At 41.5% G+C, this 21609-nt stretch overlaps 1 protein-coding gene across 1 annotated transcript in view; it reads right to left on the bottom strand.

The window, feature by feature from the left end:
* The window catches only part of ITPR2 (inositol 1,4,5-trisphosphate receptor type 2), a 458186-nt gene that overhangs the window by 65223 nt on the left and 371354 nt on the right, over positions 1-21609 (bottom strand). The window contains 2 exon segments of the mRNA XM_049783873.1: positions 12207-12332; positions 16342-16534. Coding sequence (XP_049639830.1) covers positions 12207-12332; positions 16342-16534 — 319 coding nt within the window.

Raw genomic sequence — 21609 nt, 5'->3', positions numbered from 1 at the left:
AAATAACTACATTGTGAACTTTCCTAACAATGAGAATGTATGAGGGAAATAGAAAGCCTGTCTAGAGTACAGGTGGGGGCGGTGTAAGGAGAAGGGATATTTGGCTCATTGGTGGTGGGAATGTTGCACTGGTAATGGGGGCTGTCCCCCTATATGACTGAAACACAACCACAATTATGTTTGTAACCAAGGTGTGTAAATAAAAAAATATTATTTGGGGTCCGGAGACATAGCACAGCGGCGTTTGCCTTGCAAGCAGCCGATCCGGGACCAAAGGTGGTTGGTTCGAATCCTGGTGTCCCATATAGTCCCTCCTGCCTGCCAGGAGCTATTTCTGAGCAGACAGCCAGGAGTAACCCCTGAGCAACGCCAGGTGTGGCCCAAAAACCAAAATAAAATAAAATAAAAAATATATATATTATTTGAAAAAAATTAACATTGATAATCATATAGTCAGATTGTGTGGCATTAGTTTTTCACAGTAATCATGTTTTAGTTTGTATTATGATCAAGTATCTATATCATAGATTTTTCTGAAAAATTCAGAACAGAGAAAAATCCAGCCTACTTTTCATTATGTAAAAGCCAAGCTTTAACTGTTAGAACATGTTAAAACACACATCTGTGTAAGTTGGGTAGAGATAGATGGGAAAATTAATGAGTGTGAAAAATATGAAGTCTAATACAAATTCTAGTAAATGCTGTAGATGGACCAGGTAAGGGGCTTACCTTATATGCAGCTGACCTCGGTTTGATCCCTTACATACATATTGGGGGTGATCCCTGAACATAGAACCTTAAGAGTAAGCTCTGAGCACTATTGGGTGTGGTCCCCAAGACCCCCAAAACGTTTGGAGTTATTTAGTCATCAGAATGCAAAAGTTCTACATGTTATAAACTAAATTTCTTAATACAAGATGTTGCATATCCAGATGTTGATATATAATACTGTATATGTTACACACCATTCTTTAATACACATTTTAATGTGGACTATGAGTATGAATAGAAACAAAATTTGCAAGTGCCCCAAAGGCCACATACATCGATTTCCTTTAAAAAGAAGTGCAGCTCACAGACTGTGATGAGACTGGATTTGTCCCCCAATGTCAATTAGGCCTCGTTTGCAGAACTGAGGTAAGAGGTCACACTCCTGGGTGTATCAGATCAATTCTAGGACCTCAAAGCCCATCCAGAAGCCTGTGAAATCAGAGGATTACACCAAAACTGGAGATTTCTCCTCTAGCAACTTCTCTCATCACACCCTCACTGTCATTGCCCATTTTTTATTGAGGTACATTAGTGTGAAGGATTGGTCCATACACAACGTTGAAAGCCACTCCCCTACTAGACTGTCAACTTCCCCTCATCAATGTCCCGAGACCCCTATCATCTCCCTAACCCTCTTCCCCTTGGCAAACTCCGTTCTGGAGGCTGATTCTCATTACCTTTGGACATTTGTTACTATTTTTTTTTATCATACCAGTGAAAGAGAGCATCATTTTGTATTTGCCTTTTTTTTCTAAATTGGCTTCGACTCAGCCCAATATTTTCTGGTTCTATATTCCATATGGAAGACCTTTCCTCAATAGAGTTAAACCCATAACTAACATTGACTCAGTGACAAAGCTAAATTTTTTTTCCTGGAAGACCAGGTACAGGGCAAGGAGGCTCACTCTCCCCATTGTCCACTTTTCTCAAGTCTACATCTGTGAGATAAAACCCTCAGGGCTCCCATGCAGACCTGTGAAAACCTTCAGCTCAGAGTCAGTGCTGCAAGACCCAAAGAAGTCAGAAAGATCCTGGCAGATACTACATAGTACCAAGATACTACAAAGTACCTGTTAACAGCAGTGGCTCAGACCTGCTGATTCTGGTGAAGCTGGTTCCTTCACAACACCACCAGCAATGAGGAAGTGATTTATTTCATGGATCTATTCACCTGTTATGCTCCCCTACAATTACTCTGGGGTTTGGGAAACAAGGGGTCACCTATACTGCTGATGGATGACCTTTACCACCTGTCTCTTGACAGTGCTAACAACACAGCTAATATGAATGATGTTAGCTGAGGCACTCTTTGGGCACCCAGTGCCCCCATTTCTGGGACAATTCAGGTGCACAGAGCACCTCCAATCTTCCTCTCCTGTGCATAGGGTTCTGCAGAATGTATGCTCTAGAGAGAAAGCCTCTGTGCCAAAGCATGGCCACAGGAATTAGGAGACAGTGATTGGCAAGTTTACGGATGCTGTCAACATCTTCCCAGGCAAAGCAACTTTCGGTCATTACAGCCCCTTCAGCAGAATTCCTAAGCCAAGAGTGATACTATTCTATGAAAGTTCTGCTGGGTATTGACAGACACAATGGATGTTGCCATTGACACAAGAAAAGATGCTCACTTCTGGTTCTGGATGATGCTTTCCCAGACAGTGTGCCCAGTGTTCAACTGGGAAGGAGCACCATGCTCAGGCAACCGAGTGCTGGAACCCTATGTAGAATGAACTCAGTGTCTAACTTGCAATAGTACTTCCCCCATGGTTTAATATTTGATAGATACTTGTGAAATGAACACAGTGAAAAGTTATCTAAAAGGGTGATTACCCAGCAGTCTTGTCATCTGAGCATGCTTTACATCACCCTTCTTTCTACTGCAGACTTAATGCTAAAGAAATCAAATGGAAACTCTCCAACAAAGATGATGTAGATCAGGGGTCTCAAACTCTCGGCCTACGGGCCGCAAACGGCCCTCCATACAACATTTTGTGGCCCTGCCCTAGAGGAATCTTTTTTTGTTTTGCTTTGTTTTAGTTGTTTGGGTCACACCCCCCAATGTTCAAGGCTTACTACTGACTTTGCCTCCTGTGGCCCCAGGTAAATTAGAGTTTTAGACCCCTGGTGTAGACTGTCCAATACAGTTTTCCTCCATCAGGAAAGGCCTACCCTTCTGGACTCTAGAGATTTGTGTCAATGGTCTAATGAAGAGCATGGAGAGCTTAGACAACAAGGCAGTCTTTTTTTTTTAACTCAAATTTCTTCCTTCTTCCTTCCTTCCTTCCTTCCTTCCTTCCTTCCTTCCTTCCTTCCTTCCTTCCTTCCTTCCTTCCTTCCTTCTTCCTTCTTTCTTTCTTTCCTTTTTTTATATAAATCTTTATTTAAGCACCATGATTACAAGTATGTTTGTAGTTGGGTTTCAGTCATAAACAGAATACCCCCCTTCACCAGTGCAACATTCCCACCACCAATGAGGCAGTCTTAAGAAATCACTATATATGTTTTAAAATTTCCTTTAGGAAATTCTAACAGCAAAGCTTGAACCCTGAATTAAACCCATGCAGTGAGAACCTTTGCCTCTCCCAAATAATGCAAAGTTGAGAATGGAGAGTCCTGTTTTTGTCTCTTCTCTCTCTTCCTCTATATCCACTGGGCCTTGCCTTTCCCCTCACCTCTCTGCCATCATTTCCTTCTATTCATCATGGTGATCTTTGCCACCTTGCCTCTGTCTTTGCTCCATCCCTGAACTAGACCATGAGTTCCAGAGGACTAGGACACCTTGAGACCCATGCATAGTGCCTGGCATACATGCCAACACCCAAACTAATATTGCTTTCTCACGAAACAATGAACATCATCCTCGAGAACATTTTTAGCACTAAGCACTTGAGAGGAAAGGAACTGTACCAGATTTTAAATATAATTTTAAAAAATCATTAGGTTTTTTTTTTTGTATCTAGATATGAAAAATTCCCCTGGAGTGGCAATTTTCCTCACTAACTAGCCTGCCTTTGCCCTGAAATCTGGGGCAGGAAGGTTGATTGGCATCTTCAACCTCAGTGGGGTTTAGGAGATCTCTATCATGGTGGCACACACCAGCAGATTCCCACTCCTGCTTGCAAATTCCCCATTAACCTAAGAGATAGCAGTTAGCAATGGAAACCCAGTCCCAACCAAGGATTCAGACACACATTCCAACTGAGCTCTGCAAAGATGGCAGCATATGGCACTGTGAGGTGGTGAAGAGTTAGTGTTGGGCTGGGGTTTGCCAGAGTGACATTCCTCTCCAGTACCTTTGGGGCACTAAACGAGACTGGAGCACAAAACCCATGACATGGAAGGAAAACCCAACTATTGGGTTAATTCCAACCAGAGTGTAAACCACATGTCCTGGATTTCTCAAGTTGTAAACATACTTAAGAAAACCTTGCTTAGCCCATTCCCTCCTGTCCCTCTGTCCCCAAAGAGGCCCATAAGGGGAGATGGGGCTAACCCTAGGTCTTTTCTGGCCCAGAACTTTTACTTCTCAGACTCTCCCCATTCCATAGTAATCTGAGGATCAACTTCTCTACCCAGAGTTTCAGATTTTTAAAGATTTCATCTCAAAAACTCTTTCAGAGTTACATAATATTTATATGTCATTGAAAACATCATACAGTATTCCCATGTGCCTTTTCACTAGAATCAGGACTAGAATCAGGAAATTACCATTATCTACCACTTTCCACTCATCTAGAGACCTGGATTGATTTGTCAATTGCCCAATTAATGTCTTTCTGTTGGACCAGAATTACACAAGAGCAATTAGCTATCACATCTCTCCAGTCTATTTGTACAAGTTGTCAATTTTTGTCCTCTGTAAGTTTGAAGAGAACTGGCTAATTATTTTGTACAGTCTCTTTAGTTTCGTATAGATTGTCCTCAGTTGTGCTTTTTTGGAGGGGTGCAAACGATATGTTCTTGTCCATTATTTGTATCAAAAGGCCCCCAGGGGTACTATGTCACAGATCAATGACACTGACATTGATCACTTAGAGTGATCTCTATACTTTAAAGTTATGCATTTCCTTAGGTAATTAATTAATAACTATATTGTGAGGTAATACTTTAAGTTTATATCAATATCTTATTTCTCCTTACCCTGTTACATCTGACATTCACATATTAATTTTAGCATACATTGCTGATACTATTGTGATGTTTTCCCAAATATTGCCTAAAATCTATTTCCATCATTCTTCTACATATTTATTAATTGAAGCATCATAAGGAAAAATGATCTCATATCAATAAACATGCCTGTAATGCATTCTTTCTTCCTATAATAAAGTTAAATTTTTCATGATCTTGTTAATAAAACGTCATTGTTGGGGCTGGAGCAATAGCACAGCAGTAAGGTGCTTGGCTTGTATGCGGCCAATACAGGACGGATCCTGGTTCGAATCCCAGCATCCCATATGGTCCCCCAAGCCTGCCAGGAGTGACTTCTGAGTGCAAAGCCAGGAGTAACCCCTGAGCACTGCTGGGTGTGACCCAAAAACAAAAAAAAAGAAATCATCACACCTTCACTACCGCAAAGTGCCCAATACCTTTCCTCCACTGTTGTTATTTCTCCTCTAGTTTCCCTCTTTATCCCCCCTACTTCTACCAATTGGTAAGTCAAGAATTTGTCCTTGTTTATTATTGCCTATCCCCTTTTTAGTTTCTGATATAAAAGATATCACAGTTAAAAGATCATCTGGTGTTTGTTGTTCTCCTTCTGACTTAATTCACTTAATACGATGCCCTCAAGGTCCATCACAGTTACAGAGAACTTAAGGATTTCATCTTTCCCTATAGCTTCACGTGTTCCATTAGGTCAGTGCTTCTCAATTATTTTCTGTCATGCCCCCCTGGGAAGTAGAAAACATTTTCGCGCCCCCCCCCCCGTGACTGTAAATAGTATCTTTATTTAAAAAAAAACTTTAACCTGCAAAATAAAAATATATAAAATAATTTGAGCTGATTTTTTAAATCAGAGGTGATGTCTGAATTAATGGTTACAATGAGTATGTTTGGCAATGCATAGCTTTTCGAAGCGGGGTTTGAAGCAGGACACAGCAACTTTCAGCTCCAGAGACATACAGAGCCATAAACACGGGGCTTAGCTTGTTATGACAGTGTTTGCTGAGGTCAAACGCACCCCCATTTACAGAGCCTCGAGCCCCACCCTGGGGGCACGCCCCACTATTTAAGAACCACTGCATTAGGCATACAGACCACAACTTCTTTATTCATAATCTTGTTGGATATCTTGATTGCTTCCATATCCTGGGTACTGTACTTAATATTGCAATGAACATAATGTGCATATATGTTTTTGAATCAATGTTTTTGTGATAAATATTGGAAAGTGGAATCACTGATAAATGCTGGATTCATATTTTCTTCTATGGGTTATTATATATATTTTTCTTCTTATATTTTTTCCTTCAGAATTTCCAAACGTTTGATTAATGGGAGTTCTTTCAACTTGAATCTGCATTCTTTCATGTCTATTGTATTTCATAGCACCTCAAGAAAGGAAACTTCATGATCAGCACAAGTATAGTACATCTTTAAGTCATCTCAAAATGTTTCTGGGAAGTATTGGTCCAGCTACAAAGACACTGCTCTACTTTTCTTTAAAGAATTTTCTCCTCCAGTTCAGAATTTTCCTTCTTTGGTCAATTTTGCCAGTCTTGATTTTGTTACCTCATCATTATTCCTAATTTGCAATGTGGAACTGAGCTATAGCAAACTCGAATAAAAATATAATCTTTGGGGCCAGAGAGATAGCATGGAGGTAGGGCGTTTGCCTTCAATGTAGAAGGATGGTAGTTCAAATTCCGGCATCCCATTGGTCCCCGGAGCCTGCCAGGAGCGATTTCGTAGAGCAAGAAGTAACCCCTGAGTGCTGCTGGGTGTGACCCCAAAACAAACAAACAAAACAAAACAAAAAAAGAAATAAAAATCTAATCTTTGGGGATAATGAGATAGTATATCAGGTAAGGTGCTTGTCTTCACCCAGCTGACCCAAGTTCAAGTCCCAGTGCTCCATATGGTCCCGACCATTATCAGGATTAATTCCTGAGTATAGAGCCAGAAGTAAAGCCTGAGTATAGCCAAGTTTAGCTCTAAAATAAAAACTAAATAAAACAAAAATCTAACCATGGGATTGTAGTGATAGCAGATAGGACATTTGACTTGAAATAGATTGACATGAAATAGATTGCTGGTATCCCATATGGTCCCCTGTGTACCCCTAGGAATAATTCCTGAGCACAGAATTAACAGTAATCTCTCAGCAACTCTGAGTGTAGCCCAATAACAAACAAAAAAATTAACCTTATCTGGAAGTTAAGATTAAATGTCTCATCCAATGTGACCTCATCACTCAAATATAACTCAAGGATCCCATAGCAAATGGCAGTCAAACTTACTCGACCCTGCCTTTTTAGTGCCATCTCCATGCCTGATACCAAGGGTGAGCTTCCCTTGGTTACCAGGCGGACTCCTGTTCGATCTTTGGAATAGTCAAGTTGCTGCAAGCATCTGATGGTGAAGCACCATGTTTCCAACCAGCCATGCTTTTTGAGATCTCATTTCTGTCTGAGGCCAGAGGATTAGTCCAGACACCATTAGAAATGTGCTGATTCGGGGCGTGAGTGATAGCATAGAGGTAAGGCATTTGCCTTGCATGCAGCTGACCCAGAACAGACCCAGCATCCCATATGGTCCCCTGAGCCTGCCAGGAGCAATTTCTGAGTGCAGAGCTAGTAGTAACCCCTGAGCATCACCAGGTGTGGTCCAACCACCCCCCCCCCCCGCCCCAAGAAAAAGAGAAATGTGCTAAATGCCTTGTGAAATTTCTACAAAAATATCAATTTCATCTATTTCTGGACTTCATTCCTGAACTATTGGACAGATCTCCCTAAGATTCAAATTCTACATCCTTCAAAATAAAGTATTCACTTTACAGGCTGCCAGAGAGATGGAGGGAAATTATACATGTCAAGTGCTTCTAGCATTTGGCCTGCTGCCATACAAATGGAAAACAGCACTAGCTGTCATAATCCTGTCCTCATTGCCATTCAAAGAGTTATTAGGCAAGTACTGAAAATGTTTCAGGCAATCGGCCTTTTCCTGAGCAGGCAGAACAGAAGTTACAAAGGTGTTTTGTGTCACCATCATAGTTCTCTTCAATAGGTGGCAGCAGAGTATGTGTACATTGGCTCCTATGGTCAAGGAAGGGCTCTCAGGGGAAAGCCTGTCCCATATACATGAATATTTGCCACATATATGTACCTAATCCTATTAATGTAAGTCCCAAGATAGGTAAAAGACCATTAAACTACTCCGAGACCTGTCAATTTTGAACCTTTTTTTGTTGTTGTTGTTTTGTTTTTGGGTCACACCCAGGGATGCTCAGGCGTTACTTCTGGCTCTATGCTCAGAAATTACTCTTGGCAGGCTCAGGAGACCATATGGAATGCTGGGATTCGAATATGCAAGGTAAACGTCCTACCTCCATGCTATCTCTCTGGCCCCAATTTTGACCCCTCTTCACCTATCAAATGAAGGTTTGCTGTTAGATGATTTCCAGAACTGTTTCTACATATAACCTTTTACACTTCTCTTAACTGCTCTCAGCATTGGTATGCAGATGAATCAACTCATTATTTAATGTCAAACTTATCTACTTACAAGAGTTGCATACTCTTGGGCAATGAGGTTAACATCATTAATGAAATGGCAAGGAAAAATCTGTTTCTACTTCCTGTAGCATCCTGACATTCCTATATTACCTGGTCAATTAGTTGCTGCTTCCTTACTGCTATTTCACTTTCTCATCCACTCCACTGTTGCCTGCTTTTAGCTAGGATATGGAATCAGCAAGGGTGCCCAACAACAGATGAGTGGATAACGAAACATAAATATACAGTGGGGAAACTATGCAGCTGCATGGAAGGATGAAACCATGCATTTTTTTTTGCAATATGGATGAAACTGGAGGATCTCATAATAAGTAAAGTAAGTCAGAAGAAGGACAAATACTGGATGATCTGACTTAGCTGTGGTGTACAGAATAACAAGAAAAGGGAATGCATAATTTCAAAGGGGGAGATACCTAGACTCAAAGGAGGACAGGAAAGGAAAGAAACCAAGGGCGGAATAAGAAGAGAGGGTTGGGAGGGGATATACAGTATAAAATACAGGGCCCCGAAACCAAAACCAAATAAAAAATAGTATTTAAATAGAAGTCCCACATTTAAAGAATTATGGTGAATATTTTGTCACAGCCTCTCAATTTCTCATTTAAGTGACAAAATACTTTAGTCATGATAATTAAGGTAGAAATAAATTTTTTTTTGTTTTTTGGGGCCACACGGTGACGCTCAGGGGTTACTCCTGGCTATGCACTCAGAAATCCCTCCTGGCTTAGGAGACCATATGGGACACCAGGGGATTGAACCATGGTCCGTCCTAAGCTAGTGTGCACAAGGCAGACAGACAGTTTACAGCCTGTACCATTGCTCCAGCCCCAGAAATATTTTGATCAACTTATTTTCAATATAAAATATGGCTGTAGCGATAACTCAAAGGTTAGTGGTTTGAACCCACACAGGGAGGCAAAATGTAGTGACTAGCAACTTAATCCAACCAGTGGGGAGGGAGAGAGGAGGGAGGGGAAAGAGAGAGTGACAGACAGACAGAGAGAGAGAGAGATAGAGAGAGAGAGAAAGAAAGAGAGGAGAGAGAGGAGGGAGGGAGGAGAGTGAGTGAGAGAGAAAGGAGGAGAGAGAGAGAGAGAGAGAGAGAGAGAGAGAGAGAGAGAGAGAGAGAGAGAGAGAGAGAGAGAGAGAGAGATCACTGGCTAGAGAGCCAGAAGGAGGAAGCCTGTAGCTGCTGGGTTGGAGAGAGAGAGAGATGGACAGAGGGGGAGAGGAGAGAGAGAAAGGGAAAAAGAGATGAGAAAGGAAGGAAAGAGGAGAGAGGGGGGAGAGAGAGAGAGAGAAATTGCATCTTGCTAATGCAATTTATATATCAAGCCTGGCAGTGCTGGGGGGCGGGACTGGGACTCTAGTCACTGGCCGGCCAGCAGGCTCTGCTCCAGTATTAACCAGTCCATCCCTAATTGCCAGGCCCTACCTTTTTATAGTAGAGTAGTTGTCAGTTATGGTGGGGGGGAGGGGGGCGTCTTTACTCCTTAAAGGTAATTGGATGAATTCCCTTAAACATCAACATGGCTTTACATACTCTTCAGTATCTAGGTTTATAGTTAATTAATTAATTTGATTTGAGGTCACACTAGCCATACTCAGGTTTTGTTTCTGGGTCTGTTCTCAGGGATCACTCTTAGCCCAGTTCTAGCATATGGTTATTTTTTAATTTTTTATTTAAAAATATTTTATTGACGGGGCCGGTGAGGAGATGCTAGAGGTAAGGTGTCTGCCTTGCAAGCGCTAGCCAAGGAAGGACCGCAGTTCGATCCCCCTGCATCCCATATGGTCCCCCCAAGCCAGGGGCAATTTCTGAGCACTTAGCCAGGAGTAACCCCTGAGCATCAAACGGGTGTGGCCTCAAAAACCAAAACTAAACAAACAAACAAAAACATATTTTATTGAGATCAATGTGAATTACAAGTCTTCCAAGTTGTATTTCAGGCATATAGTGGCAGTGAATTAGGTCCATTCCCACCACTAGTGTTGACCTCCCTCCATAGTTCCCTGAATACATCCCAAACCTCCACCTATAGACCCCTGGACTATTAGTGTAATAGGTCCATTTTGTGTTTAGCTTGTGATATTTTGGGTCCCTTGATTCTACTGTCATTGACTTTAGCTTGGATATTTAGATCTGACTTTTTTCCCCATTTAATGTTCCTGAGACTACTTGGCCCCTGTGTCCCATCCACTGTTTTTTCCCCTCTTTTGCCAATTTGTAGGAATACATAGAAATATGAGTCAGAAGGGGCCAGAGTGGTAGCGCTAGAAATAAGGCATCTGCCTTGCAAGCGCTTGTTTAGGACGAACTGCAATTCAATCCCCCAGCATCCCATATGGTCCCCCCAAACCAGGAGCTACTTCTGAGCACATAGCCAGGAGTAACTCCCGAGTGCCAATGGGTATGGCCCCCAAACAAACAAATAAACAAAAAATGAAATATGAGTCAGATCAAAATAATTCAAGTTCTAAGGTTCTAAGAAAAAGGTAGGAACCTCTATCTAGAAGATATTTATAAATTAAAAGAAGAGGGCCCAGAGAGATAGCATAGCAGTGTTTGCCTTGCAAGCAGCCAATCCAGGACCAAAGGTGGTTGGTTCGAATCCCGCTGTCCCATATGGTCCCCCGTGCCTGCCAGGAGCTATTTCTGAGCAGACAGCCAGGAGTAACCTCTGAGCACCGCCAGGTGTGGCCCAAAAAGAAAAAAAAAACAAAAAAAAAAAAGAAAGAAAGAAAGAAAAAGAAAAAAGGGGGAGGGGCAGATGTGGCAAGTTTTGGGTTTTTGTTTGTTTGTTTTTTGCATAGTTGCAGAAAACATTGGGGAAATTAGAAAAAAAATTCTCTTGGCCTAAAAATTACAGGGTATCTCCACTCATTAAGCGTGCTGTCATGAGACCAACTATAGGCTCTGGGCATGTTGGTTGTCCAACCCCAAAGTCTTTCTTTATGAACCCAGGAAAAGTTCTACTCAGTAGCGGTTGTTGTAGTCAGTTGTGTGTAATTAGAAATCTTGGTTTTTGCACAGATCCTAGGACAGAGCGTCTTGTGACTTCATCTCACTGTAACGTGGTGAGGTAGGGCAACCTGTCCCTTAGATCAAGTTGTTGCTGTTTCCTCATCGCTAGGGTGTCCATGTAATTATTTTTTTAAAAATTAACTTTCCAGAGCTGGAGTCATAGTACAGTAGGTAAGCAAATTCTTTTTCTTTCATGTAGCTGATTTGGATTTGATCCCAAGCAACACATATGATCCCACCCCCAGTCCTACCCGGAGTGATCCTTGAGCACAGAACCAGGATTAGGCTCAAAGAATTAAAATAACCAAATGAAAAACCTTTCTAATGCTCAAAGAATTAAAATGACCAATAAAAAACTTTTCAAATGACCTTGTTTTTGGTCTATGCATTTCACATTAGCATGAAGGTATTCAGTTTTAAAATTTAGTTATGAAAATACAAGCCAACTTTGAAATAAAAAAATAGTTTTTTCCAATATTATTTTACATTTTTCTCTTTAAAAAATAGAAATTTGTTAATTAAGGTATCTTTTACCTCCAACAAATATAGAAAAAATCTATTTAACAAGAAATAAATTATCATCATTTTGAGACTTCAAGTAGCTAAGCAACATGTCAAGAGAATAATTGTTGGAACTCTGCAATATCTATCACTTGAACTGAGACCAGCATTACCTTCATCTCCATCATCCCCAAATGGGTAGAAGAGTGCGACTGCCAGGTTGATGAACACAGCCAGGTTGAAAGAGATGCTCCCCCAGAGTGAGATGTGTCTTGAGAACCAGAATAGTGCGTGGTTATCTGCAGGAGTAAGGCACAGAGAGGCGAATGAGAGCTGGGTGTTTGTTCCCCAGTTCTACTGAAACAATGCTAGATTTGTAAACTAGACAAAATTTTTTGTAAGTAAACACTGAACTGGACTTATTCAAAATAGTTTTACAATTAATATCATAGGAAGGCCCTGCCCAGAGAAAGAAAGACCAACAGCTAAACAGCCTTCCCTTTATATCTGTGTGGGACCTTGCCCACTATGCAGGTGAACATCGCCCCAGCCAGAAGGAAAGAGAAGAATATAATAAAAACCAGAGGAGCCACAGCCATGCACTTCTCTACTCCACAGCCATGCACTTCTCTTCGTCAGTGAACCCCAGAACTGCACACGGAAAACACCACACTAAAAGTGTGACAATGGGGAAACCATGTAGATCCCCACCTTGCTTAAAGAATGAAGATGGTAGCTCTGCAGACCCGACAAGTACCAACCACGTATAAAGCCTCTCAGATAAAGACTTTAGAAAAGAAATGAAGACATATACCTTGCTCATGGATTGGTAGGCTAAATATTATTAAAATGTCAATAATTCCTAAAGCAATGTACAGATTTAATAAAATTCCTATAAAAATTCCCATGGCATTTTTTTTTCAAAGAAGTGGATCAAATGCTCTTGAAATTTATATGGATAAATAAACATCCATGAATAGCTAAAGCAATCCTTGCAAAAACAAAACAAAAAAAAACAAATAAAAAACAAAGATGGAAAGAATCTTTTTTCCCAACTTTAAACTGTACTATAAAGTGGTAGACATTAAAATAGCACGGTATTGGAACAAAGACAGACCCTCAGATCCCTGGAATAGATTTGAACATCTAGAATGAACCCATAGGTTTATGAACAATTAATTTTTTTATAAAGAAGCAAGAAATACAAAGTGGAGCAGGGAACACCTTTCAACAAGTGGTACTGGGAAAATTGGTCAGCAATATACAAACCTCTCTCCTTAATACCATACATAAAGGTAAAATCAAAATGGATTAAAGACCTTGACATCAAACCTGAAAACATAAGGTACATAAAAGAAAACATAGGAAGGACATTCCATGACATTGAAGCTAAAGGCATCTTCAAAGATAAAGCACCACTGGCCAAGCAAGTGGAAGCAAAGATAAACAAATAGGACTACATTAAACTGAGAAGCTACTGCACTCAAAAGGAAATAGGATACAAAGACCATCCATGGAATGGGAGACACTAATAACCCAATTCCCATCTGATAAGGGGTTAATATCTAAGATATACAAGGCACTGATTGAACTTTACAAGAAAAAAAATCTAATTCCATCCAAAAATGGGGAGAAGAAATGAACAGACATTTCCTCAAAGAAGAAATATGGATGGTCAAAGGCAAATGAAAAAATTTGCCACTTCACTAATCATCAGGGAGATGCAAATCAAAACAACAATGAGATATCATCTTAGACCACAGAAACTAGCACACATTACAAAAACATTAAAAAAAAAAAACCAACAAGAACAACCAGTGCTGGCATGGATACAGAGAAAAAAGGATACTCTTTCACTGCTGGTGGGAATGCAGGCTGGTCCAGCATTTTTGGAAATCAGTATAGACATTCCTCAAAAAGCTAGAAATTGAGCTTCCATATGATCCAACATACCACTCTTAGGGAAATATCTCCAAAATACAAAACATAACACAAAAATGTCCTCTGCACTCTTATTTCAGCTTAGCACTATTTTAAAATAGCCAAAATCTGGAAAGAACCAGGTGCCAACAATAGAAGAGTGACTAAAAAACTATAGCATATCTATACAATAGAATACTATGCAGCTGTTAGAAAAAATAAAGTCATGCTTATACATGGATGGACATGAAGATTATTATGCTGCGTGAAGTTAGACAAAGGGAAAGGGGTAGAAAGAGAATAATCTCACTCATTTTGGGGATATAAAAAATAAAAGACAATGGCAACAATATCCAGAGACAATAGAATTAAAAGTCAGGAGGTCCAGCTCAAGATAGAAAGCTCACCATAAAGAACAGTGAGTGCATGCAGAGTAGAAAAGGGTCTACTAGGACAATGATAACTAGAACTGATTTGTCTAGACTAGAACTTAGTGCTTAAGTGAGAGAAATTGACATATGTATACCCCCCTCCATTGACAAAAGTGAAGACCACAGTGTCAAAAGGGAAAGGGGTGAGAGTGAGAAAGAGAAAAGCAAATTGCCTGCCCTAGAGACAAGTGGTGGTGGGGGATGGAAGGGAAACAGGACATCAGTAGTGGGAAGGGTACACTGGTAAAAGATGGTGTACACTGTATGACTAAAACCCAACAATGAACAACTGTAACCACGGTGCTTAAATAAAGCATTTAATTTAAAAATATTATAGGGAGTTTCCTATATGACTATATCTTCATCCTTAAGCCAATTTATACATAAGGAAACCAATGCACAGGGTTGACTCTATAATAGCTACTGGTGACCAGAGAAGACGATTCTGACACAATCTTAAGACCTCCCCGGAGTAAGGAGAAAATCTAGCAGCCATCTGGCACCTCTTTGAAGGGAAAGGTATGTATGACTGTATCATTTAGTCACCTAAACAAGGCGATCCCATTCCTAGGTCTTACTTAAATTGCAAAACCTCAAGCTCTGAACACACATCTATCTTTGATGAAAATTAATTCGACACATAGATCTGAATCTATGAAACTTAATAGCATGGCTTACAGGTAGTAGTAATTTCTATTATTTAAGGTTTATACTTAATTGATTCCTATGAACTTAAGGCAGCAATTACTATCAATAAGTTGGAGGCAGCTCGCTGGCTAGGTTTTCAGATAGTAGCTCTGGATCTTTCACCAGAAACGAGACTGTGGATACATCCAATAAGCACAGTGTACATTTACAAAATTCAGCTTTTCCCACTTCTGCCAAGCCTCTACTGAGAAGCCCAGTATCTAAGTTGAGTGACTTGGCAGCTTCATATATGTAGATTGGTTAAAGTCAGTTAAGTGAGCAGAGGAGGGAAGGTGCTACACTCTTAACTAAATCATGCACTTCTTAGATTCGGTCATGCCACTTTCAATCCGGGGAACTGCTCCTTAGATATGAATCTTCCACTCCACTATTGTCTACTCTCTTGCCTTTTAGATGGGGCATCCAACAATGGAAGAAGATAAGCTGGACCAATGAATCACCAATGGAACCTCTGACTCCATCCTTCTTAGGTCAGGGGTCCTTTTGGTTTTTGTTTGTGGGTCACACAACACTGTACTTAGGATTTACTCCTAATTCTGAACTTAGGTATCCCTCATTGCAGGCTCAGGGGACCACGTCAGCTCATTCTTCCTGGACTATTATTTCATTTTTTAATTGAGATAATGAATAATAGAGTTCTTCTCTGGGAAAATAAATGCCATTGACTTGCATTTTGCAAAACATATTCATTTCTAAGTAGTCTGGTGATCTAAAACACAGGAGTTGTGGCATGCTGATTTTCACTAAAATGACAGCCGTGCTCCATTTGAATGCAAATGGCACCAAGTGCAGAGAGTGATTTGGAAGGTGGAAAAGCTAAAGGGAAAGACAATCCCCACAAAGAGAAATTTCAGGTCAGACAGACAGGAGAACATGGGAAGGTTGGAGCCTTGTGAGGCCTCTTAGGCCACCACTCACTGTCAAAGTCAGTCCGGGTCTTGGCTGGGACTTCAGACAGGCAGCTGGTCCATGGGGGCTGGGGAGGTCCTATAGTTGTAGCCATGTCCCCCACAAGTGGGCAAAGATAGAGGCCTGGGCCCATGAACAACAGAACAAGCTGGTTTTCTATTTTTACTGGCTCATTAGGGGCTCAGCCTCTGTGACTCGGACTAGCTATTCTTTTCTGCTTCTAAAGGTGAGCTCGGGGTTCCCAGAAAAAAAGAGAACTCAAATCAGCTGTGAGGGAGCCCTAAGTCCTCTCCCCTCTTCCCTGAAAATTCCACAGGGACCCCGAAATCACCACACTTACTCCTAATTTTCTTTTGCCACTTCATTTCATTGTGGAGATCTTCGGTCTGTTGGAAGAAATCATTCACTTTACTGCCCTGCTCATCCCGCTCGGTTGTGGTCAGCACCCGGCACTTGGACTCTCGAGTCAGGTACTCGCAGATACTGGGGACAGGAAACACGATCTGTTCCATGGTCCTGTCATGCCGGACAATCTGAAAAATATTAATTTCCCTCTGTTTCTGCTTGTCTCAGGCCAGATTTGCTCTTCATGTGAGTTTGTGAGTGTTATTTTTTTTCCCAGCTTTTGGACCACACCTGGAGGTGCTCAGGGGTTACTCCTGGCTCTCTGCTCAGAAATAGCTCCTGGCAGGCATGGAAAATGTTATGGGATGCTGGGATTTGAACCAACCACCTTAGGTCCTGGGTCGGCTTGCAAGGCAAACACCGCTGTGCTCTCTCCGGCCCCATGAGTGTTATTTTTACGGCATTAGTTGTAAGAAAACCCACTGGCCCAGAGAACCCCAAAACAGTTCTTTACTGCACAGCTACACATTCATCTTTCAAGAAGTTGAATAATGTGGCTTCACACATGCTCTACTTTATGACAGAAACATGAAGTCAAGTTCATTTATGGAAAACAGTATGAGCAAGGGGTTCCTACGGGACAATACCCCCAAATCAACATTTTTGTTCGCTCTAGATTAAGAGTCAGCGTGTGCCACCAACACCAACTTTTGGGAAATGCCTCACAGAATGAAGAGGGTCTTTCTTTTTTCCTCTTAAAATTTAAATATTTGTTTTCCAATAGTTACCTAAGTTTCTGTTTGCTTCTAAGCCTTCATTTACAGTCAAGGGTAGCACTGGTTTATCTGAAAGTCTTAGTGATAAGACTCGCCATGTAACCTGAATACTGGCCTTGGTCCCCAAATCTCTTGGTTCTGGCTCATCTTCCTAAAAAGGCCATATGGGAGAAAAGGTATCCCTGTGTACATGGCACAGCCCAAGTTCTACAGGTTTGGTGCTTCATATCACTCAGATGTTTCCTATCCCTACACACACACACACACACACACACACACACACACACACACACACACACACACACACACACACACACACTATTTGGATTTCTTTATTGATATTTGTGCTTCATATCACTCAGATGTTTCCTATCCCTACACACACACACACACACACACACACACACACACACACACACACACACACACACTATTTGGATTTCTTTATTGATATTTGTGAAATTTATGGGGGGAAAAGAATCCAAAATCCTAGATGAGTTTTTCCACAAAGCTTCACTATTAGCAAGATTCTATTGTTTAAAACTTAAGATTTCTACTTAACTTAAGGTTTCTGTGTCAGGATAGTCCAATGCAGTCATAGCACCCACTCTGCTGCTGCTGACTGGTCTGAGGGGAGATGTGGCCAGATTCTGGAAATTAAACCTAAGGGCCAATCTCCTGGCAGGGGGTAGGAAGGCAGTAGTATTCAAACAAAAGAATATAAAAACCAAACATTCAATATAAAACCTCTTTTTTTTTCCTAGCCTCTATACTCTCTCTTAAGCCTAAGCAAAAGTACTCTGAGGGGCTGGCAGCCACTTTGCAACCATGAAGTAAGATGTCACTGTACTGACAAAGTAGTCCTAACAGATGGGTAGCAATGTTTGAAGATGTCTCAAAGTCACTGACTTTACAGTATTCTGCTCCCTCCAGACTTCCAATTGTGTCAGATCATCGGATATTTTCAGGTTCTAAATAGCCAGTGTAGTATTGTTATTTGTCATAGAAATTGCTCTAAATGATATGGCATCAATTCAACCTATATACCAGGAAACTATCACAAAACAAACAAGATGAATAAGAATTTCTGAATGTAGTTACAAAAAGAATACAAACTCCCAGAAGCTCTACTGCATGAAAGATATATTAGACATGCTTGGTACAGGAGATAGCTGAGAAGGAAAAAAGTTTACTTGGTTCAAACAAGTGAGAGTTCAAAACAATCTCAGCATGCAATGCAGGATCAGTGTCAAGATTATTATAAGCCTTATGAAATGCCATCTTTGATTCCAATTCTCACAGATCAAAAGTGGCATAGACATGCTGGAGGAATTACTGAAGGAAAAGGGGCTGTTTGCAGTCAAAGGCCAGAGAAGATTTCTGCTGCCTTCATTCAACAAGTGCTTACCTTTGGGAAGGAGCTCTGTGGAATTGCAAGTGAAAAACACAAAACCCATCTACAAAAGCTTGCAATGCCCCAATGTGACAGATCATCAAACATCAGAAACAAGCTATCAGGCTGAGGGGAGAGAATGTTCTAAAGAATAAAACATTAAGAGTGGTCACGTGTGCAATCTATAGTGGGAGATGGTTCCCCTGGTGTTGTTCAAAGCAGAGACACTTTCCCCATGAGGCAGATGCTTGTCACGAGGAACTTTGCAAGTGGGCCAAGTAATAGGACTTTCTAGTTTCCAGAGAGAGAGAGCCGAGATTCTAACATAGAGACAGATAGTTATTCTCCACAATATTCATCATCATGTTTGAGTTCAAACAGTTTTCAGTTCTGGAAACAAGCCAACAGTGTTCTGATGTGATCTAGTCCACCAAGAGTGACCAGACACCCTAGAGCAGAGGGAAGGGAGTGGGCACCCCTGTAAGAAGGAGGGAGGAAGCTTCTCTGCACCATCCCTTCGACATGAGGGGCTGGGGCTACACCAGGTGCTCAGGGATCTATCATTTCTGGCAATGTTTGGGGTTGCTAGGGATCAAAGCAGGGCCAATCACATGCAAGGTTAGCACCTTAACTCCTGTTCTCTCCCTCCCACAGTCCCCAGAGCTGATCTTCCAAGGATCAGAGCTGCTCACTGTGTCACCAGCCTACTCCCATCCCTTGAAGTCCTTCAAATTCCATGACATATGTCCTGTACACCCTTTAGCATCTCTTCCTCATCCAGACGCCTCATCTGCCTTATTAACTGCCGGAGCTGGAATCACCAGAGCACCACATTCCTCTGCTCATACAAACATGATTTCCGGGGAGCACTCCCTGCTTCCACTTCCTTCACCTCACATACACAATCCCACACTGAGTGGCAAGTCCTGTCTACAGGACTTGCATATGTCTTTTATCATGTATGTGCACAGAAAAATGTCTCCAATTCAGGTCTCCTCACACCACTACCTCCTTCGTGACATTTACCTCTCTTCATTTCTTGCTTCATTCTCTTTTTAATCCTGTCTTCCACCCACAATCTCTGGATGTGACCTCCTGTCCTGTCCTCTCAACGATTCCTTTATTTACTTCTCCCTGAAGCCTCCCCAGCATACAGAAGCATGTCCTCAACCTTTAACATAGACCTTATGGTAACAAAACATTAGCTTGGCTTTGTTTACACAAAAGACCTCTCTGTGGAGAGGCAGTAGCTAGAGAGTAAATTCTAAGAAGATCTTCATCATCCAGGTGTCATTCTGGCTGACTGGCTCCCTGCTGCTGGGGCCAACAGGAAACACAGCCTGTCTCCATGAGAATGAACCCAGACCTACCTCTCCACTCTCCTCCTGCCATTCCTGATCTCTTCCACTTGCCTTGTTTTGGCTTCTGGACCTCCCCCAGATCTGGCTGGGGTGACTGAACACCCATTTGGCCAGAAAGAGCAGTTGCTCAAGCATCTGACCCAGCCCAATGACCAGTTCCTAAGCTCTGGCCACAGTATACAGGGTTTCTGCAACAGTAAGGTTCATTGGTGAAGCTTTGCAGACTAGCAGAGGCCCTGTTAGAATATGTACATGTGAGTAAGCCTGGGCTGTCCTGTGATCCCAGAGAATTAACACTCATTATTCTAAGGGCTAGGCATTGAGAACCAGTATGGCACAGGGCATGCATGTCTTGTTACTGAACAAGACTGGGGTCTGTCTATGGGCCCTGAGAACTTAGCACTCTGCTGAAAAATTTAAAATAGCTGTCCACCAATGGGGATGGTGATATAGCAGGAGTCTCAAACTCGCGGCCCGAGGGACGTTTTCGGCCCTTTGTATAACATTTTGTGGCCCTGCCCTAGAGGAATCTTTTTGTTTTGTTTTGTTTTAGTTGTTTGGTTCACATCCCCAATGTTCAAGGCTTACTACTGACTTTGCACGCAAGGATCACCCTGACATTGCTTCCTGCAGCCCTCAAGTAAATTGAGTTTGATACCCCTGTGTTATAGTATGGAGGGTAAAGAACTCATCTTGATACAGCCCATATGTGTTTGATCCCCAACACCTATATAGTCTACCAGGAATGATTCCTGAGTGCAGAGGCAGAAGTAAGCCCTGAGCACTGGTGGGTTTGGCCCCCAAAACAAAAAAAGCAGCCAAAGTAAATGGCTATATGGATGTAGGTTTCCAAGAACAGTTGTCAACACTGCCCACTGGGCTCTGACCATGCATGCATGCATGTTTGTGTGTGTGTGTGTGTGTGTGTTAGGGAAAGTGCCACAGGTGACATGCACAGGACAGAAAGGCCTGGTGAGACCTCCCACCCTCCAGATTATCTACATACCCATAAACCATAAATAGTGTCTCACTGAGGTGAGTGTGGAGCCACAAGGGCATCCTGAAAATGCCAATTGACAGGCCACCAAGTAGGTAGAGGGTCTACTGGACATGCCCATCATGCTTCCTGAGTCCTGAACTCCAGGTTGCTTCAGGCCCAGACAGTGCCACTTTATGACCCTATCTGGAACTATGAAGGAATGGCCTTCTCTGATATCAGCCCTGGCTCTAGAGCAGGGGTCCTCAAACTTTTTATTTTTTATTTATTTATTTATTTTTTTACTTCATCTTAATTTTTTTAATTTTTTATTTGTAATTATGAGAACAAGGATGCAAAGAAAGAGGACAAGGTAAAGTTACAGTGGAAGGACAATACATAACATAATTCTCAGAAGTCCCCTTGCTGATATCCCAACTTTGAAATTTCATCCAAAGAACATTAAGATTGTAACACACTATAATATTTCTTAACAGCACACAAGGCAATCTAAAGCCATAAAACTTACATAACTCCTTAAACATTACAGGCATAGCATTTTTTTTTACATTTCCATATTCATGCATATTAGCTTAAGTTGACCTCAAATCTTAACTGGGTTCTTTTTAAGGATTAGAGTCAAAGGAGCACAGCAAAAATGGTGTTAGAGTGGCAATTGTTGTTTGCATAGGCCCACCAAAATATGAGGGACATGGAAAGAAATAACCTTGGCCTAAATACAAAAAGACCCGACCCC

The sequence above is a fragment of the Suncus etruscus genome, chromosome 11 (assembly GCF_024139225.1).
Source record: "Suncus etruscus isolate mSunEtr1 chromosome 11, mSunEtr1.pri.cur, whole genome shotgun sequence".
Classification (NCBI taxonomy): Eukaryota; Metazoa; Chordata; class Mammalia; order Eulipotyphla; family Soricidae; genus Suncus; species Suncus etruscus.
Note: the sequence above shows the minus strand (reverse complement) of the source record. Positions and strands in the feature narration are given on the sequence as shown.